A 27795-nucleotide genomic window follows, 5' to 3' on the forward strand; every position below is an offset into this window, starting at 1 on the left:
GCTTTAAGACCAGGACTTTATGCATCAGAAATCGAATCAGCATTTATTTCCTTTGCAAACTGCAAGACAATAAATAGGTCAGAAGCAACACAAAGTAATAAACTGCAGAGTTTTGGCTTTGTGTTTCTTCCATTTTGTCCCTTCGTCCTTTTTGAAACGTTGCCCCTCAGTGTTAGAAGTGTTGCCTATTTGTTTTGGACCCAAAAGCTTTTAAGGCACACATGTTCAAAATTTGATCCAAGGTATGAATCCAAAGTGTTTCTTAAGACTTCCAGACATGTATCTTATGCATGTATTTGTCTTCAAACAGCTTTTAATGGGAGGGTGGTCTCTAAGATATGTGATATTGCACTTTTGGTCACCTGGGCAATCGGCTGCCTTCAGTCTTTAACTCTTTCTGTTTCTCAAATGTCCCTCAGTCGTGACTTGTGACCCGTTGGCTTTCTCTGAGCAAGACGGGACCTTTAAAGGTTTTCTTTTACGTTGCGATCGATCTTGCTTGTCCCCTCCGCCCCTCCCCACTCTTCTTTAAAGCTACTTCTTTCGCTGCCCTCCACTGCCAGCTCTCTCATCTGTCACTCTCGCCTAAGTCACCCTTTGACCTCCTCTGAGTTGCTCTGAAAAACTACAAAAGGCCGGGATTTTCGCCTTGGCGTCCGAAAACACCAGCAAGACAGAGCGGAGACAGGGAGATACGGGGTACTTGAGGGGACAGGGGGGGGACGCTTGACCAAACTCTGCCTGTTGTACAGCTGGAGTGTACATTAGGGCGTCTGATACAGTAGAAAAAAAAAAAGGAAAAAAAGCCCCAGATTCATTAGCTTGTGTTTGTTTTCGTTCTCTCTGGAATTTCTCTCCATGTGTGGGGTGTGGACATCTCAAATGAGTGAACGTAACAAAAATCAACTGAGCCCCTTCCTTTTCCTGCTACGACTGGGAGGGGTTGATATGAAGATGATATGTGGAATTTTACAAGTGATGATGCAACGCTCAGGTATGTAAACTGTTCCCATTAAGGTAGGGTGCAGTGCAGAGTCGGGTTCGGGGTCTTTCCAAAGACGCCACAAGCAGAGACACTTTGTGATCTTTGCTAATGTCAGTGGAAAGTGCCTCTCTGCGGCAGATGCAGGAATGTCTACTATCGGTGTGCAGTCTTTGCTCTAATATTCTATCTTATGATCCCTTCTTTTACGTTTTTGAAATAGTCTGTCGCTCCACAGAGAAGATCCTGCAGCAGGGAATGTGTCATAATAAACGAAAGCAGGTTTTGGTCCAAACGTTAAGGCTTTTCAGTCGCGGACGTGTCCCTCTGTGACGCGGCTGATCAGGTGATCTCAGGCCTCAAATAAGGAAGGGCACCTGTGAAAGAGAACGGAGAAAGCAAGTGTTAAAATATTCCCAGTGCGAAGGGAATATTAGGTGGAAAGATGATAAAAGAGATATATGGCTGCCATAAATTCTGGGCATGTGTTTTAGTTCCGCTGACATATGGCTGTTGTTAGCATAGCATCTGACAAATGTGATTTGGATGGGAAGGTCAGGGCAGGGTGATGGAAGAGGTGTGAGGAAGAGGGAAAAAGAGGCAGGACAGCACCTTACATAAAGTATTCACACCCACGTTTTGCTAAGTTACAACCAGAAGCTTCAATGTATTTTATTTGAGTTTTATGTGACACACCAACACAAAGCAGTTCAAAAGATGGAGCTAAAACAACACAAATGACTACTATACTTTATTTGTACAAAGTTTTGGAAACCATGTAACCTTTTACTTCCACTTCATAACTTTGAGCTGTCTTTGCCTATTATAAAACTTGTGTTTATAATTAAAGTTTGTGGTTATAATTAAAGCATCAACTATGAGGAACTTTGAGCAGTGTGAATACTTTTTTGGAGCACTGTGGAAATGATGAAAGTTGAGTTCATTTTATGTGGAATAAATGAATTAAATGTTAAATTTAATGCATCATCATTGATTAATCCTGGCGCATGTAAGACAAACTGGGTTACATTTGTTACAGAATACAGTAATTAGGTTATTCAGTAACGTTTGGTGGACATGTTGAACTGTACATACAAAATATTTGGGTAACACTTTATTTGAAGGGGGTGAATAAGACTGACATGACACTGTCATATAAACCTGTCATGAACATGAATAAGCCTTCATGAATATTTATGACTGTTGTCGTAAAGCGTCATTCGGTAAATTATGACACTTTTAATACAAAGTTGACATTATTCAAAATGTCTTTGTTATGACAACTTGACATTAACCAAGAAATCATTACTGATATAAATTTGTTATAAAAGTATTAATGATTGCACTTTAAAAATTAGGTAACTTTATGTTATTAAAGGTAAAGTTTAAACAGTAATGATTTCTTGGTTAATGTCAAGTTGTCATAACAAAGACATTTTGAATAATGTCAACTTTGTTTAAAAAGTGTCATAATTTACCGAATGACGCTTTATGACAACAGTCATAAATATTCATGAAGGCTTATTCAACTCCCTTCAAATAAAGTGTTACCAATATTTGATACTATGTTCAATTCTACAGTTTGCATGAATGCATAGAAAACCGTCTGCTAATTTGTTCAGGTTCAGGTCAAAAAGTTGACCAATTTACTAAAAAGTAATAAAATATACATAAACTACATGAGTTGTAGAAGAGATGTCTCATGATTGGTTCGAAAATCTTGTTTTATAATTTGGGTCACTGTTTTATGAAAATTGCACAACTTCACAAATTACCGTAAGCAAAGACAAAATATCTAATGGCTGCCCTGACAGGAAGGTAACCTTTGCAGAGGAAAAAAAAAAAAAAAAAAAAAAAAAAGGACATCTCCTTGGCAACAGTGACATTGCCCGACTAAAAACAAACAAGTGTTTCATGGATTGCCGCTGTGTTTTCCCTGAGGCAGTCCGGTGAGAGCTCAGTTATGGTCCAGTTTCTGACGGAGTATTGGAACCTGCAGCGGCGCTGCTTCCCCAGCTGACCTCAGTCCGACCACCTGTTTCCAATAGTCGACCTGCCAGAGGCTGTTAGGATCTGTCCACCCCCAGAAAAGACCTTTTCCTACGCAGCTCCAAACCCAGCCGCACACCGGCTATCCAGTCGCACTGATTAATCACATCAAGATGGACCGTTCAGCCGTGCAGCGCTGCGGAGAAGTGTGCAAGTGTGTGTGCTGTCCTTTATGCACACACTGCCACACTCTCATTCTCTTTCTTCTGTCCACATTAAGATATCTGACCGCGATATTTCATTAGACATTTGCTGCTCTCGGATATTAAGTTAGTTATTCATTTGATACCTGCAGCCACATGGAGGCAGGCAGAGGCGAGCTCTCCGCTCTCTTTGAAGGTTCCCAGTTCTGTTGAGGTTGCCATGGGGTCAGTGGATGAACCTGATTGGCCAACCCCCTGCGGACCACAATTGGAAACGCCGGCCGCTGTAATCATGCTGTGACGGAGAGTGACGTTGTCCTCCGAAGTTAGACGGAGGCTTGTTTGAAGTTGATTTGAGTCCTTTAGCATGTGGGTAATGTGATGTGAGGGAGCCTCTGGCTGCAGGGATCCTCTGGGGGGAAACGCTCTGAGGGGGTCCAGCAGACCGGGCTGCAGCCTCGCTTCACCCTGATGGGAGCTGACTCTGCCGTGTAACCGAGCGTGGAGCTCACTAACAGCGCCGGGACGTTTATGGCTTATACTTAATCAGCTCTGCACAATTAACCCCAACACTTGAGAGCACATGACAGGGCGGAGGAAGAGGCACAGGCAGCATGGTGGATCCAGACGTTAGAACTGAGGCACATGATCACCCTCCCCTCTGGCTGGTTTGCTTCATGTATTTTATTTTCAAGATCTGCAGATTCCAGCAGAAAGCCTGAACGGAGCGTCATAAAAAACACAGAAAATTGGCTGAATGTTGATGTTGTTACATAATCTCTGAGGACTGAGAAAAGTATTTTGTCACAACTTTGTTGATTTATGTGGGTGGAAGCACAATTATTAATTAATCAGAACTACAATCTGACTTAAAGACATCAAAATCAATGCAGTAACTGGTAGATCTTAATATGGCACTGCATACATTTTTGTCTTTGCCTCTGCTTTCTCCATGTAAATTTCAATAAAAAAATAAAGAATCAACATGGATGGAAAGAACTAAACGTAGCAGTCGTTTCAACCTAATTTAATTTAGCTGTTAAATTAACATTTTTAATTTAAATAAATGTACAAGTTTGACATACTATTTTACTCATCTTTGTTTTACTTTCATATTTCTAAAAGTTAAATTTTAGCTATTTGTAGGGGGAAAAAAGAAGAAATAATCTAATCATCAAACAAAATCAAGAGTGACTGAAACGGTTTAGGTTGAAGCGGACGTGATTTTCTCCAATAAACTACAGGGGGGAAATGAAAAATCTGCTTTTGTCAGTTAACGTCTGTCATCAAAGCTGATATCTTAAGAATGTGTCCTGATATTTAGTTTTTATAAACTTCCTTTACGTTCATGCTTAGTCTGACTTGGAACAACTATGGGGATGATTCGGAAGAATATTGTCTTTAACGTTATTTGAGCAACATAAAATGTATTAATCCTGTCATTTTTAAAGCATTTGTTTTAAGGAAGAAGCAGTCCTGAAGCAGTCATTATACTGCATTATGAAAGCTGGATTTGTGATTGTTTTATGTATTTCCGCAAACATATAAGGAACAAGAACTGCATGACATCAGGGAATCTTATAATTGTGAATTTATTGCTAAATATTGCAATGGAGAAACTGATTATAATTAGCCCACATCTTCTTGAGACATATTGATATTGCAATAACAAATGCTAACTGTAAAATTGCATAACACTGTATGAAAATATAAGTTTTTAATTAAATCAAATTAGTCAATTAATATCCATTGCATACTAATGATTTACCTACATAGTAAATAAATAAGTAATAATAATAATAAATAATTTCTTGTTATTTTTAAACCCATGTTTCATTTTTTCTTCTGCTTCACAATAATCAATTACTTTGTGTTAGTTTATCCCATAAATTTCCAATAAAAAAGTATTGATTCTTACATCAATACTTCAACGAGAAATTTGCTTGCATCTTATTTCCTCTTTGATTATTTTTTTTTACACATCAATGAAGTATTAGAAAACCTCCTAATATGTTGATTATGTATTTGTTTAAATTTACCAGTGCAGATGTCAAGCAAGGTGTGTGGAGTTAAAAAAGGGGACGTTTATTGACCTTACTTTGCCCGTACTGGCTGTACTGGTAGGACGCGACGTGGTCCACTGTGTAGCCTGGTGAGCTGTAGGACGGAGTGCAGTAAGACTGGGAGCTGGGCAGGGAGGGCAGCGCTGACATGGAGGGAACGCTGGAGAGACCCTCCAGACCCTTGATGTGGTCCATGCGTTGGCTGCAGCTGGCGGCCATGCCACTGGGGGGCTCCAGGCCGCCTGTCAGGGGGGAGATGGCGTAGTCGCTTTGGGGCTGGTGTGGCACGCCGCCTGGGTTCAGCAGACCCATCACCTGATTTACAGAGAAAACAGTATTACAATGAGAAGTAAAAAAAAAACAAAAAAAAACATTTTCTTTTTTTTTTTTTTGCTGGTTTTGAAGGTTCTGATACACTTAATATATTTATTTGTTGTGTCCAAGCACAGAAGTGAGTGTTCGTATCATAAGCACTTGGATACACAAAGGAAATCCCCCCGCCGAGGACATCAAAAGACTCCCTGTAAGTCAGTTCCAGACACAGATCGCACCAGAGAGGAGGAATTAAACAATTTGTCTCTGATCCATGGCTCCACTTATTCTAACATTCCTTTTTGACGCTGCTCCAAAAAGCCGTGGCACAAGATAGGGACTTATCTCTGAGAGAGATACGCTCGGAGAGATAAGACGAAAGCAAAGATCTGTGTGAGCTGGGCTTTGTTAAACCAAAGAATAGATTTGCAGTTTGGAGAAATCCTTTAGCTCTTGACCTGGTCTTTATTAGCGAGCAGATAATCAAATTTAAGGAAACAGTCCTTGGACCGCAAAGGACGGAAAATAGCCGTGGGTCAAAGCATTATGGCTGCTTCAAAACAGACCTGAAAAACCACCAATGACCCAGTGTCACTTATCAAATCTACCTGTCCTTCATTAAGGCGCACTGTGTACCATTATTAAGGAAGTGAGACCAACTCTGTCTTATTTAAGACTGAATCTGCTACCTTCAAATGTAAAATATCCCACCTTTTTCTAGCAGAGCAAAGGCCTCCAGGCTGACCTAATGAGAAGCAGGTACGCAGCTCTTTGCGTCCTCTCAGCCCCTCTAAGTGACACATTATTCAACATCCACACACACACATGGTCCTGCTTAAATCATTTCCTAGCAGGGGAGGTGAGTGGAGCAGTCCATGTTGATTTTGAGAGCAGAGTTGTGTTTCCTCCCATGCCTGCTAACATTTTCCTTAAAAATTACCAAAATTTTGAGGGGTTTGTTTAAGCAAAAAGCCAGCAGGAAAAAGTGCTACTTAAAATGATGGGTGCCTGTATGCTGCCTTTCGTTTTATCTCTCTCTAGCTAAACCTTTACCCATCATGCCTCTCTACCTGTGAGCCTCTCTCTCTCTCCCAACATTCAGGGTGTTTCGTTTTGGAACGATGCCGTTGCCAGCGGCCTAAATCGACACAGCTTAGCAGGGAAGAATGTTGGTATGGAGGGGGGGGAAATATCTGAGACAGGATATTCCTTCTTTGCTGTATGAAACATATACAAATAAATTAGAACTTTCTGCTTTCAAGAGGAAAAATGCTGAGGCAAAAATTCTAAGAATGCCATCAGGAGAACTTTCCCTTGAGGCTGCAGAAAATGTTCAGCTGTTTGTCCATTCACAACATGGCCTTCAAGCTCTTACGGCGCCTTGGATGTTTTATACTTACGGTTGTCAGATTACACATGCTCTGATGTATTTTCTTGAGATTTTGTGTCATCAATTCTAACAAAGTAGTATTTAATTGTGAAGTGGGAGGAAAATGATACATAGTGTGCCGTCCATTTATTGTAATTTTTCTGTCTCCTAGAGCTCCTTTGTAGTATTGTCTTTGCTCATGCTTTCACTGCTTCCAACAGGTTTTCTTTTAAGGCACTGAAAATGCTGAAAAAAACATAGCTGAACAAGCAGAAATACATGGAAACAAATTACTTTTTAAACTAATCTATTCGTGATTGATTGGTTTTATTTGTAAAAACGTTTGAAAGCCATGTTTCGATACCTCTTAACAATTATGCACTACATTTTTGTGATCGAAAATCCAGCAAAAAATGTTGAAGTTTGTGGGAAAATGTAAAAGAGATCAACGGATGTAGATACTTTTCCAATGAAGAAGAGAATATTTTATAAGCATGCGGGAACACTCACATCATCAAATCTTTGAACAAAGTTTGCTTGGCATGTTAAAAAGAAAAAAAAAACAGTAGTCTGTTGCTGAAAAGCAGCCTCAGACGTGGCGCTCAACCATGTCGTGTAATATTTGTGTTAGAGATGTTGCTAAAGCCTTAACTGATCCTGTGAATGTTATGGAGATGATCAATTATCCCCAGAATGTGGAGGTTTGTCCCTGTAACTATGCCAATCTGCATGAGTGTGTCGCTGTCCTCAAACTCTGTGGAGTCAGACTGCGCCGAGCTGAAATCTCATTTTCTGCCTGTTAGGGTCCCAACCCCTCTGCCTCCTCTGCTGCGCCCGTCGTCTAGGTGCCGAGACCTTGGGACTTCATGCCTGGATAATTGACTGTAATTGTCTTTTCACTTCTCATTTGTCACACAGCGATTTGTCCTCTGTCCTATAAGAGTCATAGCACTTTTCTCCTCCACAGGGGCAGTGCTAATCCGTCACTGAGTTCAGGACTTATTCTGCTAACTTGTTGTGTGACACAATAACAAGTCTGGAAAAACGCCCATGACACTTTTTTTTGTTTTATGACATGAAGCAGCTCGCACATGTTTGTACCTGGTGTCTCACCTGTGGAGAGAGGCCGTTTCCTATTGCGGAGTTCATGGGATTGGTCGGCCCTCCTGGGCTCACGAAGCTATCCGAGTAGCCTGAGAAGGAGTGGCGTCCAGAGGCGAGGCAGTAGGCAGAGCCACCGTCTGCCTGCCCTCCGCCAGCGGAGGCCTGATGGCCGGAGGAAGGAGGCAGGGGCTGGGGACGGTGCACCGTGCTGGGAGGCTCCGACACTACAATCAGAGATTAACTGTAAGGATTTTGGGAAAACATGCACTTTCTTGTCTATCTTGCAAATTAAAACAGTGCAGATAAAAAAATATAACATGGCTTCTAAATTAAATAAAGATGCAATGACGCTGCAGCAGCTCTTCAGAATAGTTTTCGGTTGTCCAGACTGCCACAGGATCTGCGAGATTAGTCAGGTGTCTACAGGGAGCCTAAAGGATATTAAAAAGAAAAAGTTTTCCCCAGCTGCAGTCTGGCCACTGTGCTGGCATCCCATAACACCACACAGCAGACATATCAGAGGCTACGTTCACAAAACAGGCAAATTCAAACCAAATATGCTTTTTTTGCCAGTATGTAACCCATATCCGACTCTGAACGGCCCAATTCTGATCTTTTCACTCAAAAATTAATCAGATTTCAGCCACTTCCATATGTGGTACTAAATTGGATACATATCCTAAGGTTTTCAAAGCGTCTGCAGTCTGAACGGTCATGTCACATTTTATCCGACTTTTATGTTATTGATATGAGACATGTACAATATTTCTGCTCCAGAAGAAGCCAGACACGGTGAATCTGGAAGTTAACAATGGCTGAAAATTATAATTATGAAAATTTTAATCTTATTAAAGAACTCTGTCACTCAAGTAAATCACACCACAATCCCACCACTGCAAGATCCGACTACAAACAGACATCTCAACATAAGTTTGCAGTCAATACCAGGCTTGCCAAGATAACAAATTTTACTGGATGAGAAATTGTTCCTGATATTCTTCCAATAAACGATATTATTGTTTTGAGACCATTTTCAAATAAAATATTGAAAATAGCGTAGCAATGCTAGTTCGCCCTCTCAAAGACCAATAAACTATAATTTTGTAAAGAACCCGTAATACTGGAACTGGAAGGCATTTTAAATATCCAGAATAAAACATAACCACAAAAATAAATTCAACAAAAAAGTTATTTTATAAATTACCACATAAATTATGATTTCACACAACTGTAAACGTAAACTAAATGGATTAGGATATCTCTGTTAACAAAATTGCCCTTCAAAAAATATGAATTATCAGAATGGAAATTATTGAGCTTCTTTTAATTTATCATGTGATTAATTGATTAATTGCTGATTGTGACAATCTTAGTCAATAAAAGGCTATTGGTATTAGTTATTAGTCTTTTTATTAGCCTCCTTCATCTTGTTATGATGTTGTATCAATACTTCTGCTGAGCAAACTGTTCAAATTCAACAATATTTCTACACATTTTAGAAAGACAAAAAAACTGACACCGCATATCACCCTGAACACAACATCCACAGCATCACACAAAAATTAAAACACTATTAAAAACTGTCACTATTTTGTGTTGATCTATCGGAATCACAAATTATGAAAAAGTTAAAGGAGTGTGAAACTTTACACAAAAATCAAAAGGCAGTGATTGTTAATAGTTGTCCCGTACCCTGTGCTATAGATGACGGCGAGTAGGTGCTGTCGGAGAGCTGGTACGGCGGGATGCTGGACATGGCTGTGGGGGGGAATCCACCCGGGATCAGGTGGTTGAATGCCATCAGCTGATTGGCTCCAGCTTGCTTCCTCCACCTCGCTCGCCTGTTGCTGAACCACACCTGGAAAGGATGGGCAGTTATTGCACTTATATCTGAGTTTCATTTGCTGCTGAGTGTGTAATGCTTCCATACTTGTCAGAGGGTGAGAAGTTGAAAGGGAAGGTGTTAGACTGGGTGAGAGAGAAAGTGTGTATCATGGCTGGCTGCACTGACTGACATGCTGAGCCCATATGGGTGTAGCTCCTGCTGGGCCTGTTTATGTTTCCCATATGGAGCCTGTGGAGGAGAATTTTCTGGACCCTAGATCATAAATAGGAAGGTCCAGATTGGGCCCCTGAGACATCAGGACCAGAACTTGAATGTGATTTAATGTGAAGGAGCACATAGAGCGCAGCAGGCTGTCCTTAAATGCTGACAGAGTAAATAAAGCCACACTGCTTATGTCTGAATGTGTGTGAGAGGGATGCCTGCCATCAACAAGTGTGTGATGGTGTTAGAAGCTGGAGATATATTTGCGATCTTTGGGTTTATACTAGAATTAATCATATAAATTTAATGACTTCTGAGTTTAGATGTGTCTTACTGTCCCAGAAGTAGCTAGAAAAGTTCCCACCTGCACCCTGGCTTCAGTGAGCTTGGCCCTCTGAGCCAGCTCCTCCCTGGTGTAGATGTCTGGGTAGTGGGTTCTCTCGAAGGCCCTCTCCAGCTCCTCCAGCTGCTCGGCTGTGAAAGTGGTCCGACTGCGCCGCTGTTTCCTCTTCAGTGGCAGATCGGGCTCCGACTCCACGTCCGAGCCTTCGTCTGAGTGACTCGCTGTTCAGGAGAGAGGGGAACAGGGATTATTTCTCCAATATCAGATGTTTAATGAGCAGAAGGTGACTGCTTCTGAACTGGTACCACATTTAGTGCTCTGCACTTTAAAATAAAAAGAAAAACCAAGTCTACAATTTCAGTGTGCTTTCACTCTGTCCCTTTTGGTAGTTGGGTGTTAAAACTAATCTAATGCTATAAAATGTTAATTTGTTCTGTTACACACATGCACACACACCTGATAAAAATACTGTATATTCCCACCTCAAGATTAATCCCATTGACCCAAATAATGTCAGCACAACAAGTGGATTGAAAACGTTACAGAAAGACAAATTATTTCGATCCTGTAGCTACACAGGAATAAAATTGTGACTTAAATATGTAAAGGTTGATGATCTAAAGCACACAGACTAAATCCAATTTGCCTCTCATATTAAAGATAATGTGTCCAAATCTTACAGGCTTGTAGATTTCTCATCATTTATTATAGAGGCAACAGCTTTCACTTACTATAATTTAATAATTCAGGCATGAAGTTCAGGCTAGGATGACATCTAGCCTCTGATTAATGATTACACTGCAAAAACACAAAATATGTTCACGTATTTTTGGTCTTGTTTATAATGCAAATATATTAGCACATGTGAAATAGGACAAAACTGATGAACTAGTAACTTTTTGGAAAGATATAGGCTCTTGTTTTAAATAAATAATTCCTTAATTTTGATGAAAAAGTACTGGTCCTACTGTCAGATTATTTGACATTTAGTAACATATCTTATCTATGTCCTATGTGAATCTTGTCTTATTTCAAGTGCACTGAGATATTGGCACCAGAAACTAGACAAAAATTAAGATTTTGTGTTTTTGAAGTGTATATATATTTACATTGTATGTCACTAGGGTTAAGTCAAAGCATGGCCTCCAACCCAGTGTGAGATTCACACTCTGGGCATGTATTGTGCGTCTTAATTCAGTATGATCAGCCTTGGTTGCTGCTTTAAAGTGCTTTACATACACAGTGTTATGAGATGGATGGATAACAAAGCACACAGATGGACCACATAATTATGATAATTTCATATCTAGAACAAAATTTCTATCCAGACTTTTCCAGATCGTGTAAGAGCGTTGTTACATTTTTTTTTTTACCAAAACAAAAAACTTTATACCAATTTTAAAACAAAAGATTTTAACTGAACAGAACTTCTAATTTACAGTTGATAAAAAAAAAAATTATCAGATGCAATATAACCTGAGGCTTGGTGATGTAATACGCCTGAGCAGCTTTTGTGTTTCATTTCTTTTCATTTCTGCCTCAGATCTGTGTTAACACTATTGTGAGATCTTCTCTGTAATCCAGCAGTTTGGTTTTTAACTACTTCAAACACTCCATTGGCTTCCTTCTCAGCTCACTGTGGCCAAAGCGCCCACTTTTTGTGCTACACTTAATTAATTCCCCCTCAGCACAGGGGAAGTTTTGTGTGCAACACTGTATTAGTTCCCCCCTTGGAAGCCACAATAAAATACAAGAGAATCCAAATAGCTCGGGGCCCCTCATGTGAAACTGATCCTCTCTTCCCCTTTGGCGATTTTCTACTCACAACACCAAAAGCTGTGGGAGTCAACTTAACTTGCATTAGGAGCAAATTGGTAAAGAAACTTTCAAGCATGAGCGGCCGATACGTAAAATATTTTTGAGGTGGGAGGGGGGACAAAATTGAGACATTGGCTTAAGCCTCCTGCAGGATGTTTTAATGTGTTTTTAGCTGCATTATGCTGCCTGAACATGTTGGCATTTTAACAGGAAGGACAAATGAGCAGCGTCTCCAACAGGTGCAAAGAGAAGACAATTTGAAATCGCCGCAGCGGTTTAGGGTTTCATCTCTACGCTATCAGCTGTTTCTGGGGCTGTTTCAGATGTGGTCATCACAGAGCGCCTGTAAAACCTCTGATGTGTGGGGGCCACATCTTTCCTCGACTTCTGAGTGACTGGGCTTTGTGCTTTAGATGGCGAGGAAGGAATTCGGGGTGTGGAGTTTTGGACAGGACGACCGAAAAACAAGAGATGAGGCCTTTTGTAGCCTCCCCCTCCAGTTCCTGTATAGAGGAAGGCCGCAAGGAATGTCCACCCTGTCCTACTCCTCCTCCTCCCCCAATCCCACCCCAGCATGCACGTTCCTCAGCATTTCACAGGGATTTGGGCCTTGGGAAAGCCGAGGCAGCCCAGGAAAATCCTTAATCACTTTGGAATTACCCATTCGGTTATGACAGCTACCGGGGTTTCTAGAACTTTTCAAAAGAAGCGACAGAGTGGCACCTCTCAAGTCTTGGGAGACTAGCAGTGATAAAGTGCTTTAGGCAGAACCAAAGCGGGCTCATTAGTTTCATTTCACTTGACTTTGGATTGCTGCATCATGTGATGTCAAGAGGCAGCATTTATACAAGAGGCTGAGCTGAAAAGAAAACGATCTGTGGCAGGAAGCCGAGCACCAGACACAACAAATACTGCAAAACGAACAGAAAAAGAATCGGAGCAGTATCACATTCACCGGACAAACACTTTATGTGCTTTGGCGCACAACCCTCCTTAAACAAGCACCACCTTCTCCTCCCTTATTCTCCCCCTCCTTGTCACCCTGTCTTTGTCCCACCCCCCCCCCCAATCTCCCTCTTTTCCACCCATATTTCTCTCTCCGACTCTCGGGCTCTTTGTTGCTCCACAGAGTTGAGGTCTTTGCCGTCGATTTCCACGCTCCATCTGTGGAATCCGTCATGGCTCCCTCAGCCCTTCACAGTGGAGGCCTGTCACCTGCCCCATGGGGGAGCTTGGGAGGTGTTGGAGGGGGCTCGGGGGGAGAGACATAAAGAGGCTTCGCAAAGAGGGCTGGGGTGGGGTAGATGGGGGCATAGCCTGGGGCATTGAAACCCCTGCCTTACTGCCCCCCACCCCACCCAAAAAAGAGAAAATACTCTGCTAGCAGAGGGAACTGTAAGAGCACCTGAGGGGGGGAGTTGTGGGGTAAGAGTGGGTGTTGTTATGGTTGTAAATGTACCCATGAGGATAGACTGTCAGGGCATCTGTGCTGGTTTTAGTCGAGCATTTAGACACTAAACAGGGAGAAGCTATACTTTGTGTATTTTCTTTAAAACGTTCAAATATTTATCTTTCAGTGTTTAAAGAAAACATTGGTACATGTTAGCTTAAATGTGCATTAATACCCCTTGAGCCTTTCCTAATTTTTGTCACATTACACCAACTAACTCCCATGCTTTTTATTGAAACTTTGCGATAATATTTATGTGAAAAAATTAAAGAGTGACATTTCTATTTAGCTCTACTCAGTTAATTTCCTTTAGGAGCAATTTCCACTGCAATTGTTACTTTAACTCTTTAGGGTCACTAAGACAGAAAAAAAACATCTGTTAAGCATTGCTTCAGAAATAAACATAAAATCAAATTTAAAAATTCTCTAATTTTTTTCAAGAGAACCAAAAAACTTAAGCCCACACATAATAGATAATTCTAAATTTTCTGAATTTTTAACACCCTAAAGGCCAAATAAAAAATATAGAAAACACGTTTTCCATTACAAAAGAGAATGACAATTAAATAAAATAAAGGCAACTGCATTTGAATGGGAGTCAAAAACTACAAAAAAGGGCAACATTAGTTCAAATGGCGCACAAAGGAAATTAAGAAAAAATACTAAAAACACACATCCTTGACAGAGTTTGTGCAATTTCAATAAACACAGTGAAAGTAAAACTGAAATGTAATTGGACAAACTCTAGTTCATAAAACAGCTGAAGCTCAGTAAGATTGGATTGAGAACATCCGTGAACATCTTCAATGCAGCCTGGTCACTGATTTTCAAATGAATTAGATCTGGTAGTTGACTGATCCAGTCTGACACGTGGAAATGCATTTATAAACCCTTTCCATTACAACTTCGGATGCATGACAGAAGGATGAAGTTGGTTCTTTGCCCCAGTTTCAGGTCTTTTGCAGCCACCAGCAGGTGTTTCCCCAGGATTGCTTTTTATTTCCTCTATCTATATTCCCATCAACTCTGAACATATTCTCCATTCCTACTGAAAGAAAACACCAATACAGCATGATGCTGCCACCATCATGCTTCACTGAAGGGACCATGTATTCAGTATGATATTAATGACTAGCTTTAAGCCACACTTTGTGCTGAATATTATAATTATCTATAAGGGTCAACAAAATGCCAAAGCCCAACACCACAACCAAAGATAGAATAGGAATTTATGCTAAAACAAAATTTATGCTAAATGAGTTTATACAAAAGTGACTATATGTTAAAAAAAAATGTTTTTTGCAAAAACTGAAGTTATGTTAAGGCAGAGGCTATGATTTATGGAATTTGTGCCTAACATAATTTATGTTAAAATAGAAAACATGCTATATGGAATTCATGCTAAAACAGAGAATGTATGCTAAATCTCTATGTATGCTAAAAGAATTTTGCTAAAGTGGAATTCATGTCAAACACAATTCCTGGAAAATGGAATTTATGCTAAACAGCAGTTATGACAAAAAGTCATTTTGATCAAACGGAATGGATATTTAAATGGAATTTTTGCTGACAAGGAATTTATGCAAAAATGCAAAAACGGTAGTTATGATAAACTTGCAAGCATGATTTCTGTTGTAGCAAACCTTCTGTTGTGGTTTTAGTTCTTGTTATGTGGCTTTTGCATTTTGTTGACTCTTTTGGGGAATTGTAAATTACAAAACAACACATGTTAAATTATATTTTGTAAAATAACTGTCAGTTCACAATTGTTCATCACTTGATGTTAGTTCACCACTATGAAAAGTGTGGTTGTACCATAAGAAAACAAGAGGTATGAATACTGCAAATGTTAAAGCAGGTTGTGGCGAGGAGGCAACCTAGTCAACCCAGAAGCTTGAAGTTGTTTAAATGGCTAAAAGACACAAGGAGTGCAATACTCCACATCTATTACGCAACACAGCATGCAACAGTTTTCCCCTCATCCTGCATGCACTTTAGGGCAATGATAATCATGTCAGCCCTGAGGCGTCTGCTGTCAATTAAGTCTCTCCCTTCTAAACACATCTTTACCCTTATTGATAATGGGATGTGCTGTTGAATCAGCAGCACTACATTAGCCTGCTTACTGCAACATGGAGGGGATGAAGTTTAGCTGAAGAAATCATGGTGAAAGCTTTTCTAACTTCTGGTTTCACAGAGGTCTGTATGCCATCATCGCCTCACTATCCCTGACATCTGATTGTATCACTTTGGCACCGCCACATAGCCACGGCCAATCAAATTATCCACTCTATAGTTTATATCACCTCCTGCATGTATATACAACCTAAATCTTAAAATGCTGTATTTACACAGCTGTATGTAAATATTTCTGCTCCAGGAAAGAGCATATGATCCTCTCGTCAGTTCATCCAAATATGAGAAAATATGCGCCTTAAAAGGGTCAAATGATCTGAGTACGAAAGGGCCTGGAGAGACGGCCCGGGTGAGCTGCGGAGCATTAAGCTGCAAAATAAGAGAGGAGTGGTGGAAGGGAGGTTGGTGTTGGGGGTTGGAGGAGAAAAGAAAACTGTTTAATTTAACCAAACTGAGGACCTGAGAGGCACAGAGCACGAGGGGCTCTGAGCCAAAACAACCTCTCCTGAGCCAAGGAAGCCCAAAATGGCTCCCACCATGCTACGCCATCCCAAAGGAGAGGAAAACAAGAAGGAGAAGGCAGAGGCGAGGATTTAGCTGCAACAGTCTATTGGAAAGACTTTCAGCATTGACAAATTTCTGAGAGGCAGAGTGGAGGGGAGGGGGGAGATCGGATGGGGACACAAAGGCTTAAATATGTCCACTGAGACACGGGACAGTACACACCGAGCATAAATGCATGTGTGCATGAATGTGGGGCCGCTGGGAATTGGCCGACCATATGCGTGTTATTTGCACCACAGTTTGGACGTACGGCTAACTCATCAGAGGGGTTGGAGGTGGAGGTGGTGGTGGTGGGTGGGGGGGTATCTTGGTTAATAGTGAGGGTAAATCAAGCTTCTGACACATCTCCCCCTTCTCTCCACCTACTCCTCTCAAAAAACACAGAAAACAAAAGGCAGAGGAGACAAACGCAGCATTTATTTGGGCGGAGACGACCATGCTGCCTCCATTCAGGAGCTGTGGGACTAAGTGACTGGTCGACTGCATTAAACAGTACATAGAAGTCAAGGCAGGCAGATGCTGGCCTGGATAATGGCTTTGCTGACAGCTTACGGACCCATCTGTGATGCTTTCTGCTGGGTTAAGAAAAACATGGTGCGTGTGGGTCTACATGAATTGTGTGTGAGTGGGTGTGTGGGAGGTGGAGTGGTGGGACGGTAAACTCACTTGACTTGCTAAGAAGTTGCTACATTGACAGCTGCGCTGCAAATGAGAGGATATGCGTCCTGTGTGGAAGATGAATATCCATAAAACAGTTTTCATAACTACAAGGCATCTTCACGCTTTCTCACTTTACAACCAGAAACCTCTGAGTATTTTGTTAGGATTTTATGTGACAGATCAATACAGAGGACAACTGCAAAGTAGAAGAAAAACAATTAATGATTTTCTAAATGTTTCGGATAAATCAGAAAAGTGTGACATGCTTTTGTGTTTCACTCCCTTTAGTTTGATGCTGTCAAACAAACTAATGTGCCATCTACTATGTTCATAATTACAGTCCACCTGTGTGTGAATTCACCTTATAAATGTAAATGCAGCTGTTCTGTGAAGGCCTCAAAAGCTTAGTAGAGAACATTGGTGAACAAACAACAGCATAAAGGATATAAAAAAACAGCCGACAGGTCAGAGAGGAAGTGATGGGAAGGTTGAAAATCAGGGTTATGTTGTAAAACCATATCCCAAGCTTTGAACATAGAAAGCTCTGTTCAATCTAACCATTTGAAAATGAAAATAGGACGGCACAACAACAAATCAACCAAGATCAAATATCTGGCATGGTGGAAAACAAACAGTGCACATCAAATTGAACCAGGGCTGCACCTAATGTCACATGAAAGCTGGGATGTTGGATGGACGAATACAACTATGGCCACACTTTTCAGATTTCCCTCTGTAAAAATTATCAAAAGCAACAAATAATGTCCATCTTTTTCAGAGTTATGCACTACTTTGTGTTGATTTAAAATAAAAAAAAATGTTTGTGGTGGTATGTGACAAAATTTGGAAAAGTTCATGTAGTACAAATGCTTGGAAAACGCTGCACATGTCCTCACACACACAAAGGCAAACTCTCATCAATCAAAGCCTTGTTATGCTCAGAGTCATGACATGACGACAGTCTTAAAGAGTCTGCTGCTGTTAGCCAGGACTTCAGAGAGCGTGCTTTGGGATGTTGAAGGGTATGAGGAGGTGGTTACCTGTCATTTGTAGCTAAATGTGTTTCTAACCCTGTTTCCTGTGCAGCACTGGGGGAGAGTGACCTTACCGGGACCCGATGACCCAGCACTTCTTATGTCTAAACTACAAAAAAAAAAAAAAACTCCCAGCAGCAGTCCGTGGGGAACATGTCACACTTGCTATCACTGCCATTTTTATTTGTTGACAGATATAAAGGATGTTTGACTTTTTCTCCCTTTATTCCAGAGCCTAGGCGCTCTTTTTTACGCAGCAGAGTTATCTTCCACAGGCATTTGCTTGAACAGCAACATACTTGAAACAGAGCAATGTGCTGCATAGTGGTGCATTCATTTCATGTGGGTGAGGGGAAATCTGATTTTCCTATTTTTTTCTACCTCAGGTCTCAGATGGTAAATATTACCAAGGAACTCCTGGTTTGGCAACAAATGTTGGAACAAGGAAGTTCCTGTAATCAAGTTTCAGAGAGTTGTGAAACTCTAGATCCAACTGATTTAATTATTCTTTTCAGCATTTTGTACCTAGGATTATAAACAAATAATGGCATAGATATGACTGTTTGAGAGTACACCTATGGGTTTTCAGAGAAGATATTCCCACACGGGATGACTACTACATAAACATGCTTTTTAAGCACCCTGCTCCCACACTCTCAGAAGGCTTTAAGCTAATTAGTTAACAAAGCTCTGAAAGAAAGTCAGGCTTCATCAGTCTGATGATTGACAGCTGCCTGTCCCCCCATCAGCTATGTGGATGCTGCGTTTACTGCCCCCTCGTTGGCCTCTGCAAACTCTTGACACTCAACCCTGACCCCGGTAAACTCACTTGCACGTATGCACGTTAGAAACAATCGAGCTCACAAACAAGCAAACGGATACATGCAAGAGAGATTCTGCCTTACTTTCTCAGATACACACACTCACTCAGATTTAAAAACAACCTCTCTCCCCCGCCAACCCCCCCACCCAACTCAACTGTTGGGCCTATAGTGCATACTTGCAGCAGATAAAGAGGGGCCTTATTCGAAAGCCAGCCATTCTACTTGACCTTCGCCGAGCCTTTTCACTCTTTCACTCCCTTCAAACCATCTTTGGGGCGCGCTCGCCGCTCAATGTGGCTCAGTCCGTCGCGGGTGAAGGCTGGGGGCACTACTGCGAATTTATTTGGGAGGGGGTGCCCCCAAATACCCCCCTCACACACGCACATGCGCCTAAACACACGCAACCTCTCTGGGCCCCGCCTTTTCAGAAAATCGTCCTAACTTCAAAGTTGGTGTGCATTCATTAATTGCCCTTTGAATTGATATCAGAGGGTCACAATAAGAGTGTGAAAGCAAAAAGAGGCTTTAATGAAGCATAGAGCAGCCATTCATTTGCAGATAACTATGTTTTCATGCTTGGATAGTCATCATGCAAGGCCTTATTAGAAGAGAGGGAGGGGTGCAGAGGGCTAGCGAGACGGAGAGAGCCCCAGGGTAGAGGAGAGTGATTTGGTGCTCGCCACTTGGCCCCTGTGCCCCCCCTTGCCCTTGTGCCCAGGGACTCTCTGAGTGACACATTCATCCGCTCCTTGGACAGACAGAGCCCTCTTCACGACACATTTGGCAGAGTCCAGTAATAGCCAATAGCTATTATAGGACTCATCAAGATCTTCTTTTTTCCTGTCTTCGTCAAATTTCGTTAGGACAAAAACAGCAACACTGAAAATACCAAGGCCATCATTTTTAATATAAGTTAATTTGCTGACAGCTGTCCCAATTACACAAATGATTGGTCTGAAAAGTGCTTCGAAATGCCAATTAAACTTTCTGTGTAACATTGGACTCTTGTCTGAAACCCAAACATATGAAGTTTGGAATTTATTTCAAAAAAAGCTTCACAGTAAAAAAAAGCTAAAGGCAGAAATCTGCAAACATGTTTTCAAACTGACAAATTCCACATTAAACAGTTTAAAAAGATTTTTTTTTCTTATTCCAAACTTGGCATGCAGCCCCAGAACAAATGTTCAAAAAACTAAAGGATTATTACATGTTCAGAACTCCAGAATAGCTGCATATGTTTGTCATTTCAAACCCAGTGGCATGACAATGTAATAAGTATACCATTATCATATTTTTCTATTTCCAAAAACCTCCACTGTGCACATTTTTCTTTCCAATTTGTAACATTAAATTATCATATTCCTACCCTAAAACTTTTTTGATGATATGACAGATAATGTGAAGGAGGGAACTGACTTTTGTGGCTGTGGGGAGAAATGACTAATGCTGTGATTCCCCTCCTGTTGCTGAGTATTGCTGATTAAATGGCTGCAGACAGGTTGCTTCATTTTTTTTCTCACTTAGAGGAAAGACAGATTCATAGAGATTCGTACAAATATTGTAGGTGGCAAAAAATTATGCGGAAACCATCCACCAGTCTTAACAAGAAAAATATTATTTTAAAACTGCAGAGGAGATAGCCTAAAAGCTGATATGATGTTAGGCTTGTGTTACTCTATAAAAAGCAGAAAATATATATGTAATATATATGTATAATATAATAAGTACTTGAAAAGTACAACACAGTTTTTTTTTATTCTAAAGTTTCTGTATCAGAATCAAAGTAAAATGTAATAGCCTTATAATCACTGTAATACTCAGCTTGATATATTACTATTGCAGCAGCAGTAAAAATGTATTGCTTTACTATTTTAAATAAAAGCAATTAAATCAGTGTGTTTTAATTCATTGTGTAAAATACTGCTATACCTGATACAATTGGAAATTTTGATTTTCAACCTAGTTGTTTGCTGTGTAACGACTACAAATTCATCCATTATATGTTCTTGGGTGGCTAGGTTTATGATTCTTAATGTTTTATATGTAAATCATTTCTGTGTCAAAAACTATGGAAAAAAAACACTCCCAGAAAACAACCATTCATTAGCAATATCATCAGTCAAAATTGAGGTTTAAATGTCTCCTGTAAACTTTTTCATCACTAAAATAAATCCCCTCACATGGCTCTAAACTTAATCTTGGCCTCCTTGTCTGCTCCTTCCTCCTCTTGTTCTGCAGGTTCTTCATATTATTTCATCCCCTCTGCTGTGACACCAATGTGGGCTGTGCCCCCCTCGTACCATTTGCAGCTCAAGGTCCCACACCCCAAGTGGCAGAGGAACCTAAGTTCCTCATTCAGTTGCATTATTTACACAAACAAAGTCCCGCTCTGTTTCTGTGACAAAGCTGGCTAAATCTTTATAGCTCTTTTATGTATTGTATGTGCACGGTTCCCTTTTGTCCCTGAGCTACTGGCCTGGGGTTGTGGACACAATGAGGCTGGCAGAATGGAGGCAGATTGAAGGAATGTGCCTCAATAAACCTAATTATGACATGATGACTGCGCTCACCATGGTAGGGGTTTTTCAAAGATCCTGGGCTTATTCAATTAGCCCTTTCCAGGATCCTCTTTCACCAAAATAAAGTTATCCCTTTGATTGTTTGCATTGCAGAGTGGAATGTGTGGACATGTGTGTGCATACAAACGGCTGGGCTAAACGTAAGTGTATTGGTCCTCGACAAGGCTCCTCTGTATTATCGGGCTAATTTCACCAAAGTAAGTTCGGACTCTCAAAGATACACTGTTAATATGTGAGGCAGGAGGAGGGTGGAGGCGGGTACACCATGTCTGTTTTAATCATTAACTTTGTCTTCAGGGTTAATTACCATGATGTTAACAGTTTGCCAGGGCCCTAAAAATGGGCCTGGAGGGCAAAACTGTTGTCAAATAAATCTAAAAATGAAGTGGGGTATATAGGTTTTTGAGAACTGAAGTCTTCCTGTTTAATGTTTAAAGAATTTGTAAGATGTTACTGTTAAATACATTTTTATTGTTTAAGTTTAAAAGCAAACTTTGTGTTGCTTAGATATTTTCTTTAACTTAACATAAAAAAGTTATTTGTAATTTTTTTTTTTTTATTTCTAATTAAAAAAAAAAATCAACAAGTGACTTTCAGACCATGATGTTTACACATTCTGATGACTGTTTAGGCCACTGTGTATCTCTTTAATTATGTACAGCTGGTATTTCCATTGCCTAAAGCAGGGAATATGGTAGTTATCATCTGAGGAGATAATAGGCTCCTTGTTCCAAAGTAAACAGTTCGAGCTCTCGATGTAAAATCAGTCCCAGTGAAACAAAACATATGCATAATTAACCCGCAAATTGACAATACACACCACCCTAATAAGGTTCCTTTACAAACTAGATTGACTTTGCTTTGTGCGCTGTGGAGGATGCAGCGCAGATATAACCCGAGCTGTGCGCCGCAGGCTCCGAGAGACACACGGAGAGCGAAAGAAACAGAGGGAGAGGGGCGGTGTCGCTCTCCAGATGAAAGTGCGATGAAATAAAAGAGTCGATTTAATCTGCTTGAAGAGATTTAGGAGAGCAAGCGGGGGTGGAAGGGGGAAAGGAGCGGCTGGGAGGAAAGGGGAGGGCAAGCGGCTGAGTTTTCGGAGCTGTGCGCATGCAGCGCAGAGGACGGGCTGCCCGGGGCCCCCATTGTCAAGCTGTGCTACGGGCCAGACTGGGGTTCTCCCCGGGAGAACATTGGTCCCTATTCACCGAAAACACTCGGTAATGCCCCCACCCCCCTCGGTCATTAAAACGAGACATGGCACAATATCGACATCATTTAGAGGACATTATTAATGTTTGAAAGGCCAAGGCCAGGGCATCATCAAAGGATCAATAATAGCTCACGAGTTACATCAGGCTGGAGAAGTTCTCTTTGTTTTGTGGACCAGTTATAGTTTGAGAATGGCTAACTCTGCAATTATAGTGTTTATTAAAAGCCACGTATCAGGGCAATATTGTCTTTTTGCTTCTTGCAATGACTTTATTTTATCGAATTTTACTGGTGTCTCACAATGAATTATATACACTCTATATAAGTTAATGTTCGCTGGAGAAACAGCCTTCTTTCTTGTTAAAGCTTTGTGGCCAATTTCACCAGCTGGGATTTTCATGCGCGCCACTGTTTTAGGGGGTGAGCGCGCATCCTCGGGCTGTAGGTGGCTTTCACAAGACTGAATTGGCTAAGTGAATGGCAGCGGGCTTCTTGAGGCGAACCCTAAAAGAAAACATTTTGTAGATGAAAATAGCCGGTGAACGGGCCCTCCGAGCCGTGCCGGGGCAGCCGGAGCGCTCCCTGAATAATTCATCGTTCATTGCGGCCTCATAATGTCTTGCGTCGGGGGTTTTTTTCTCTCCCTCTTTCTGTGAAACTCTCCTTTTCCTTTCTTTTCCTCTGGCTGAATTTTAAGCAGGTCGCCTTCTTCTTCTTCTACTTTAGCGGCGGCCAAAGCTGTTTCCAAGCTGGCCTTTTGTCCGCGCGCAGCCCAAGCGTGAGCCTCAAATGGACTCGCGAGCCTTTGTCTCCCAAGTTCATCCGCAAGTGTCCCGTTGTGCGCGCGAGGCGTGTCTTTGTGAGGAGATGGAGACCGTTGAACAAATGTTTGATCAACTCATCTGGGGGACATTTTGTCTCTTCGAACCAGGGACCTTTATCTCTCCTCCCCTACTGACGCAGGAGCAAGCGGCAGCAAATGCTGATATTTGGCGCCTTAAACATATTTGACCAACAGATCAATATTTTGGGAACAATATGGTCTTCACTTTGTTGCTGACAGGGGAATCTGCGTGCGCCAAAAGCTTATTAAGCTACATGCTAAAAGTTTGTGTTCTAAGCTACTGGTCATACACTAAAAAACAATCTGCGTTACAGTTTAACCAACAAAATTGTGGACAATTTGCATGTATTTTATTTGAGAATGATGTACCTCAATATTTCAGAATGGAAAAATGAGGAAATGTGATTCTTAGCAAAAACTTGTAAAAGTTTGACAAATTCTAACTATCAAGATAATTGTGTTAATTTATCTTGTTGAAAACAGAAAGAATTAATATTTGACGTGAAAACATCAAATATCACTGACAATTTCACCAAATTGTGAAACTGTCAGTGAAATAATGATAAACTGATAAACTATTTAAACATTCTAAAATGTAAACTTTAGAGCTAGGAAGCACGATATGCTAGCAAGCTTGACATTAGCACTGTGGCTTACTAAACTGACATATTTATATAAATATAAAAGCCTTACTGTTCTATACACAACATTTGATAAATTATATTTAACTTAACCAACATCTTGAGTGAAATTCAAAATATTTAAGTAGGACCTGTTGTCAAAATAAAGAAGTTAATACTGGTGAAAACTAAATCATTATTTAACATAACCTTTATAAACTAATATTTAAATAGTGTCATAATCTTGCTTAAATTTCACAGAGCAGTTTCTTTTCCCCCAGCTGGATATAAACCAAATTTAATTATTTTAAGCTAGCAAACTCTGACAGACTCATTACCCTAACAGTTTTTCCCTCTGTCAGTCACAGCAAGGTCTACATGTTAAAAGATGTATGTTTGTAGAACTGTAATATAATATGGAAATTACAGAATGCTGCCATGCAACACAAATTTCCACTCTAGTGGTGCAAGCCAAGCATAAAAAAACAACTTGATGACATTCAAAAACAATCTAATTTGCCCTAATGTAGCAAAGGTAGATGAAATGAGTGCAAAATGTCAAAATATCCCACAAATCTGGAATAACTATACTAGTATTCAGCAAAAGGTTCAATCTGCAATTTCTGATGGTTTACTCTGGCATTACTTGTTAATTTTTTACTCCTCATAAAACTTACAACTTAGAGTCACTAAAGCGTTACCAAAGATTTTCTTTCACAAAAACAGTTCTGCCTGACTTTTTCCACTGCTTGTAGCAGTTTGCAGCCCTAATAAAAATTGATCTGGTCTTTAATATGGAGCTCAAACTATATAAGCACAGCAATCAAGAGCAGTGTGATTAGTTTTAATAATGAATGAAGAAATTAAATGGTTGATGGGTTTATAATGCCGCACTAGAACATTACAGAATATATGCTGAAAGGCTGTACGGACTTACTGTAAAGGCCATTCATTTACTGCTTTTAAACCACTGCTCAACACACTCACACAGACAATCACACACTTGCATTCTCCTCCTTCCCGCACAGAGCCATCGCCTGCTGTTTGATTTACGGTATAGGGCCTCATGGGAAAAGCATTAGTGGAGAGAAATGGTCGATAAAGAATTCCTCACAAAGGTTGACCCATACTCTCTACCAACATCCAGCAACTGTAAGCCACAGCTTTTACTAGTCAAATATTCCTCTCCAAACTGTTTTGCTAAATGTGGTGAAATTTCATAGAAGCCTCTCCAATAATTAAATTGCAAAACAAACGTGAACATTTCGCCAAGCCAAAATATAAACTCAAGAAGTAAACTCACATCTGTCTCCCAAGATGCCTTCAATGCTGTGTTTGGCTCTCCGTTCACTGTCCTCTAGCTCCTTCTTCTCGATCTCGTCTTCCTCTTCTTCTTCCTCACCTTTCCCCCCAAACTTAGTCCTCATGATGCGACTGATGGAGCTCACTGCAAAAGTGGAGGGTTCAAACAAGTTGATGATGTCACCATGGAAATAAAGACTAGGTGAAAATATATGTAAAATTTAAGAATTGTGCTGACAATTGGATATACACTGATGAAAAATTATCTAAAATGTGAATCTATTTATGTAAAAATGATAATTTCAGTATTTTACTGTTTTATTTGTATTATTATTTTTGAAACAAACAGATTTTTAAAAAGTTAAATAAAAACACGTGTACTTAAATTATGAAAAAAAATTGGCTACATAAATTTAAAAATTCTGTCAAAAATTACGTGAAGTTCTTTTTTTTTTTTCCTTTTTACCTGAAGGAACGCTGTTGCGGTCACATATCCCATCCTTCAGTAATTTATCCCGAATCTCCCAGCTAAACATACCCGGGTTTTCCCGCTTGTATTCCTCTATTCTCCTCTCGACGTCCGGCGTTGTTCCCTGCTTTAAACACAACAAGAGTTGTTTTATTTACTGACCAAACAAGTAAGCCGTTTTACAAAAATCAACAGGTTATTATGACGCATCAACACGTAAGTACATGCACAAGTTTTACTTTTATGGACTGTATGTAAGAAAATAAAATTTAAATTACCTTGGGTTTGCTGCCTCCGATGGCTCCGGGTCTGATAGAGCCCGTCTCCTGGTACCTGCACAGAATTTTGGACACGCAGCCGTGGGAGACCCGGAGCTGTCGGGAGATGACGCACGGCCTGATCCCGTGGTGGGCCATCTCCACGATCTTGTGTCGGATGTGGTTGGGCAGAGGTCTGCCGTTGATGAAAACCCCTCCGAGCTGGTTGACTCGGCCTTGACCCAGCGGGGTAGACACTGTAAATTTAAATATTAAAAATATGAGAGGGAACTTCTCAGGATAGACCACCGGATCTACGGGATCTCTAACAAAAATTTGTTTATTTGGAATAGGAAACTACTTGTAGCACTTAGAGTAATAGATGTTTCATTAGTCTGTAAAAATGTAGCTTATCTAAAACCTCCGCAAAGCAAACTGTAAAACAAGGTGGACAGAACCGGCACAAAGTTTCCACAGTCATACCAATCTGAAAAAGTGTATTTAAGACATAAAGAATCGACTTCACCGACACGTTTTAGTTCATTTAAGTCCTTCTTTTAGACTTTACATAACCATTTAGGCACAGAGTCCACGACTGACTTTTCAATAGAAAGTTCTTTAAAGTCCATTTTTTTCCGACGTCACTAAATCGAAATTTTGACGTGCTTTACCTTCCAGTGGGAAGCCGCTGCGGGGGTAGTTCTGAGCCAGCGTGGGTCGCATCATCCTGGGTACTGACCCCGCCAACGCAGTCATACCTCCACCACCCCCACCGTCTGCACCGACCTCCTCTTTTCCCGGGGAGGGCTCTCTCCTGCGGCGAACAGCAGCAGAAGTCGGTCGGTAAATGGAAAAATCTCCGTCCTTCTGAGAAGTCAGCACCGGTTAGCCTCGGTCGGGCTTAGCTGAGCTCCGCTAAGCACCGGAGTATCCCGGGACAGCCACAAACCCCCCTGAGGCGTCAAAAGCTGACGTCAAAAAGATGAAATTAGGTTTTAAGGGACTTTAAGGGTTTGTGTTTTTCAGCGTAACGGGTTCTGTTTTTAGAGACCACGGCAACCAGGGCGTCGTTTCTATGGCGGGGATGTTGTTGTTGTTTGTTGACACCGGTTCGAAGTGAGAGTGGGCAGTCAAAAGTAGTGGAGGTTCTCCCGTGGTTGTCCAGCGCTCACGGTTGTGATTGGCTGAGCGGCTTACGAATGTTTCGCAGGGGAAGGCTAGGATTGGCTGAGGCATAAAACTTTTTTCTCCTATCAGAAACGCAGTCATAGTTGCGCTGGACCGGACAGGGGCGGCAATTCACAGAGCGCAGATCTGTTCATAAAGTTGACTTTTCAAAGCATTGAGATGCTAGAAAAACATATTAGGCTTGCGCTGTGTAAAATGACTACAGCACAAGAAAATATAAATCAATTAAATGTTTGTTTAAATAACTAAAATAATGTCTTAGGTGTCGTGGCATAATATTTTACTCAATTTAGATGTTGTTAATTGATCTTTTTTAAGTCATTGCGTTATGGTGAAAAGCAATAATCATTGAAAACAAACATTTTTGTTGATTTACAAAGAATGGTAAAATACATGTCTTCTTTTGTGCATTTTGTCTCTAACTCT

At 40.7% G+C, this 27795-nt stretch overlaps 1 protein-coding gene across 4 annotated transcripts; it reads right to left on the reverse strand.

The window, feature by feature from the left end:
• Positions 1–27286, reverse strand: pax3b (paired box 3b). Of its 4 annotated transcripts, none has more exons than XM_088011703.1 (9): positions 26853–27286; positions 26203–26438; positions 25922–26048; positions 25457–25600; positions 10434–10633; positions 9715–9880; positions 8032–8246; positions 5273–5552; positions 1–1359 (listed from the first exon to the last, which is right to left on the reverse strand). In XM_088011703.1, exons 1-9 carry the CDS (start codon positions 26935–26937, stop codon positions 1325–1327), a joined length of 1488 nt encoding a protein of 495 aa, XP_087867829.1. In that variant the 5' UTR covers positions 26938–27286; the 3' UTR covers positions 1–1324. The 4 variants fall into 4 exon arrangements, with proteins under 4 accessions (XP_087867829.1, XP_014847257.2, XP_014847259.2 ...); XM_014991771.2 differs by having other exon boundaries at positions 25922–26051; XM_014991773.2 differs by having other exon boundaries at positions 5268–5552; positions 25922–26051.
• Between the last annotated feature and the right edge of the window lie 509 nt (positions 27287–27795).

Source organism: Poecilia mexicana, unplaced genomic scaffold (assembly GCF_051168715.1).
Source record: "Poecilia mexicana isolate PSO_F unplaced genomic scaffold, ASM5116871v1 scaffold_13, whole genome shotgun sequence".
NCBI lineage: Eukaryota > Metazoa > Chordata > Actinopteri > Cyprinodontiformes > Poeciliidae > Poecilia > Poecilia mexicana.

Excerpts from the sequence above, each read along its gene's own strand:
- pax3b (XM_088011702.1), bottom strand. The coding sequence starts at position 26,937 with ATGACTGCGTTGGCGGGGTCAGTACCCAGGATGATGCGACCCACGCTG. Across the intron at positions 25,601-25,921 it reads CCGCAACAGCGTTCCTTCAG|TGAGCTCCATCAGTCGCATC; the intron begins GTAAAAAGGAAA and ends CCACTTTTGCAG. Across the intron at positions 9,881-10,433 it reads TCACTGAAGCCAGGGTGCAG|GTGTGGTTCAGCAACAGGCG; the intron begins GTGGGAACTTTT and ends CATCCTTTCCAG.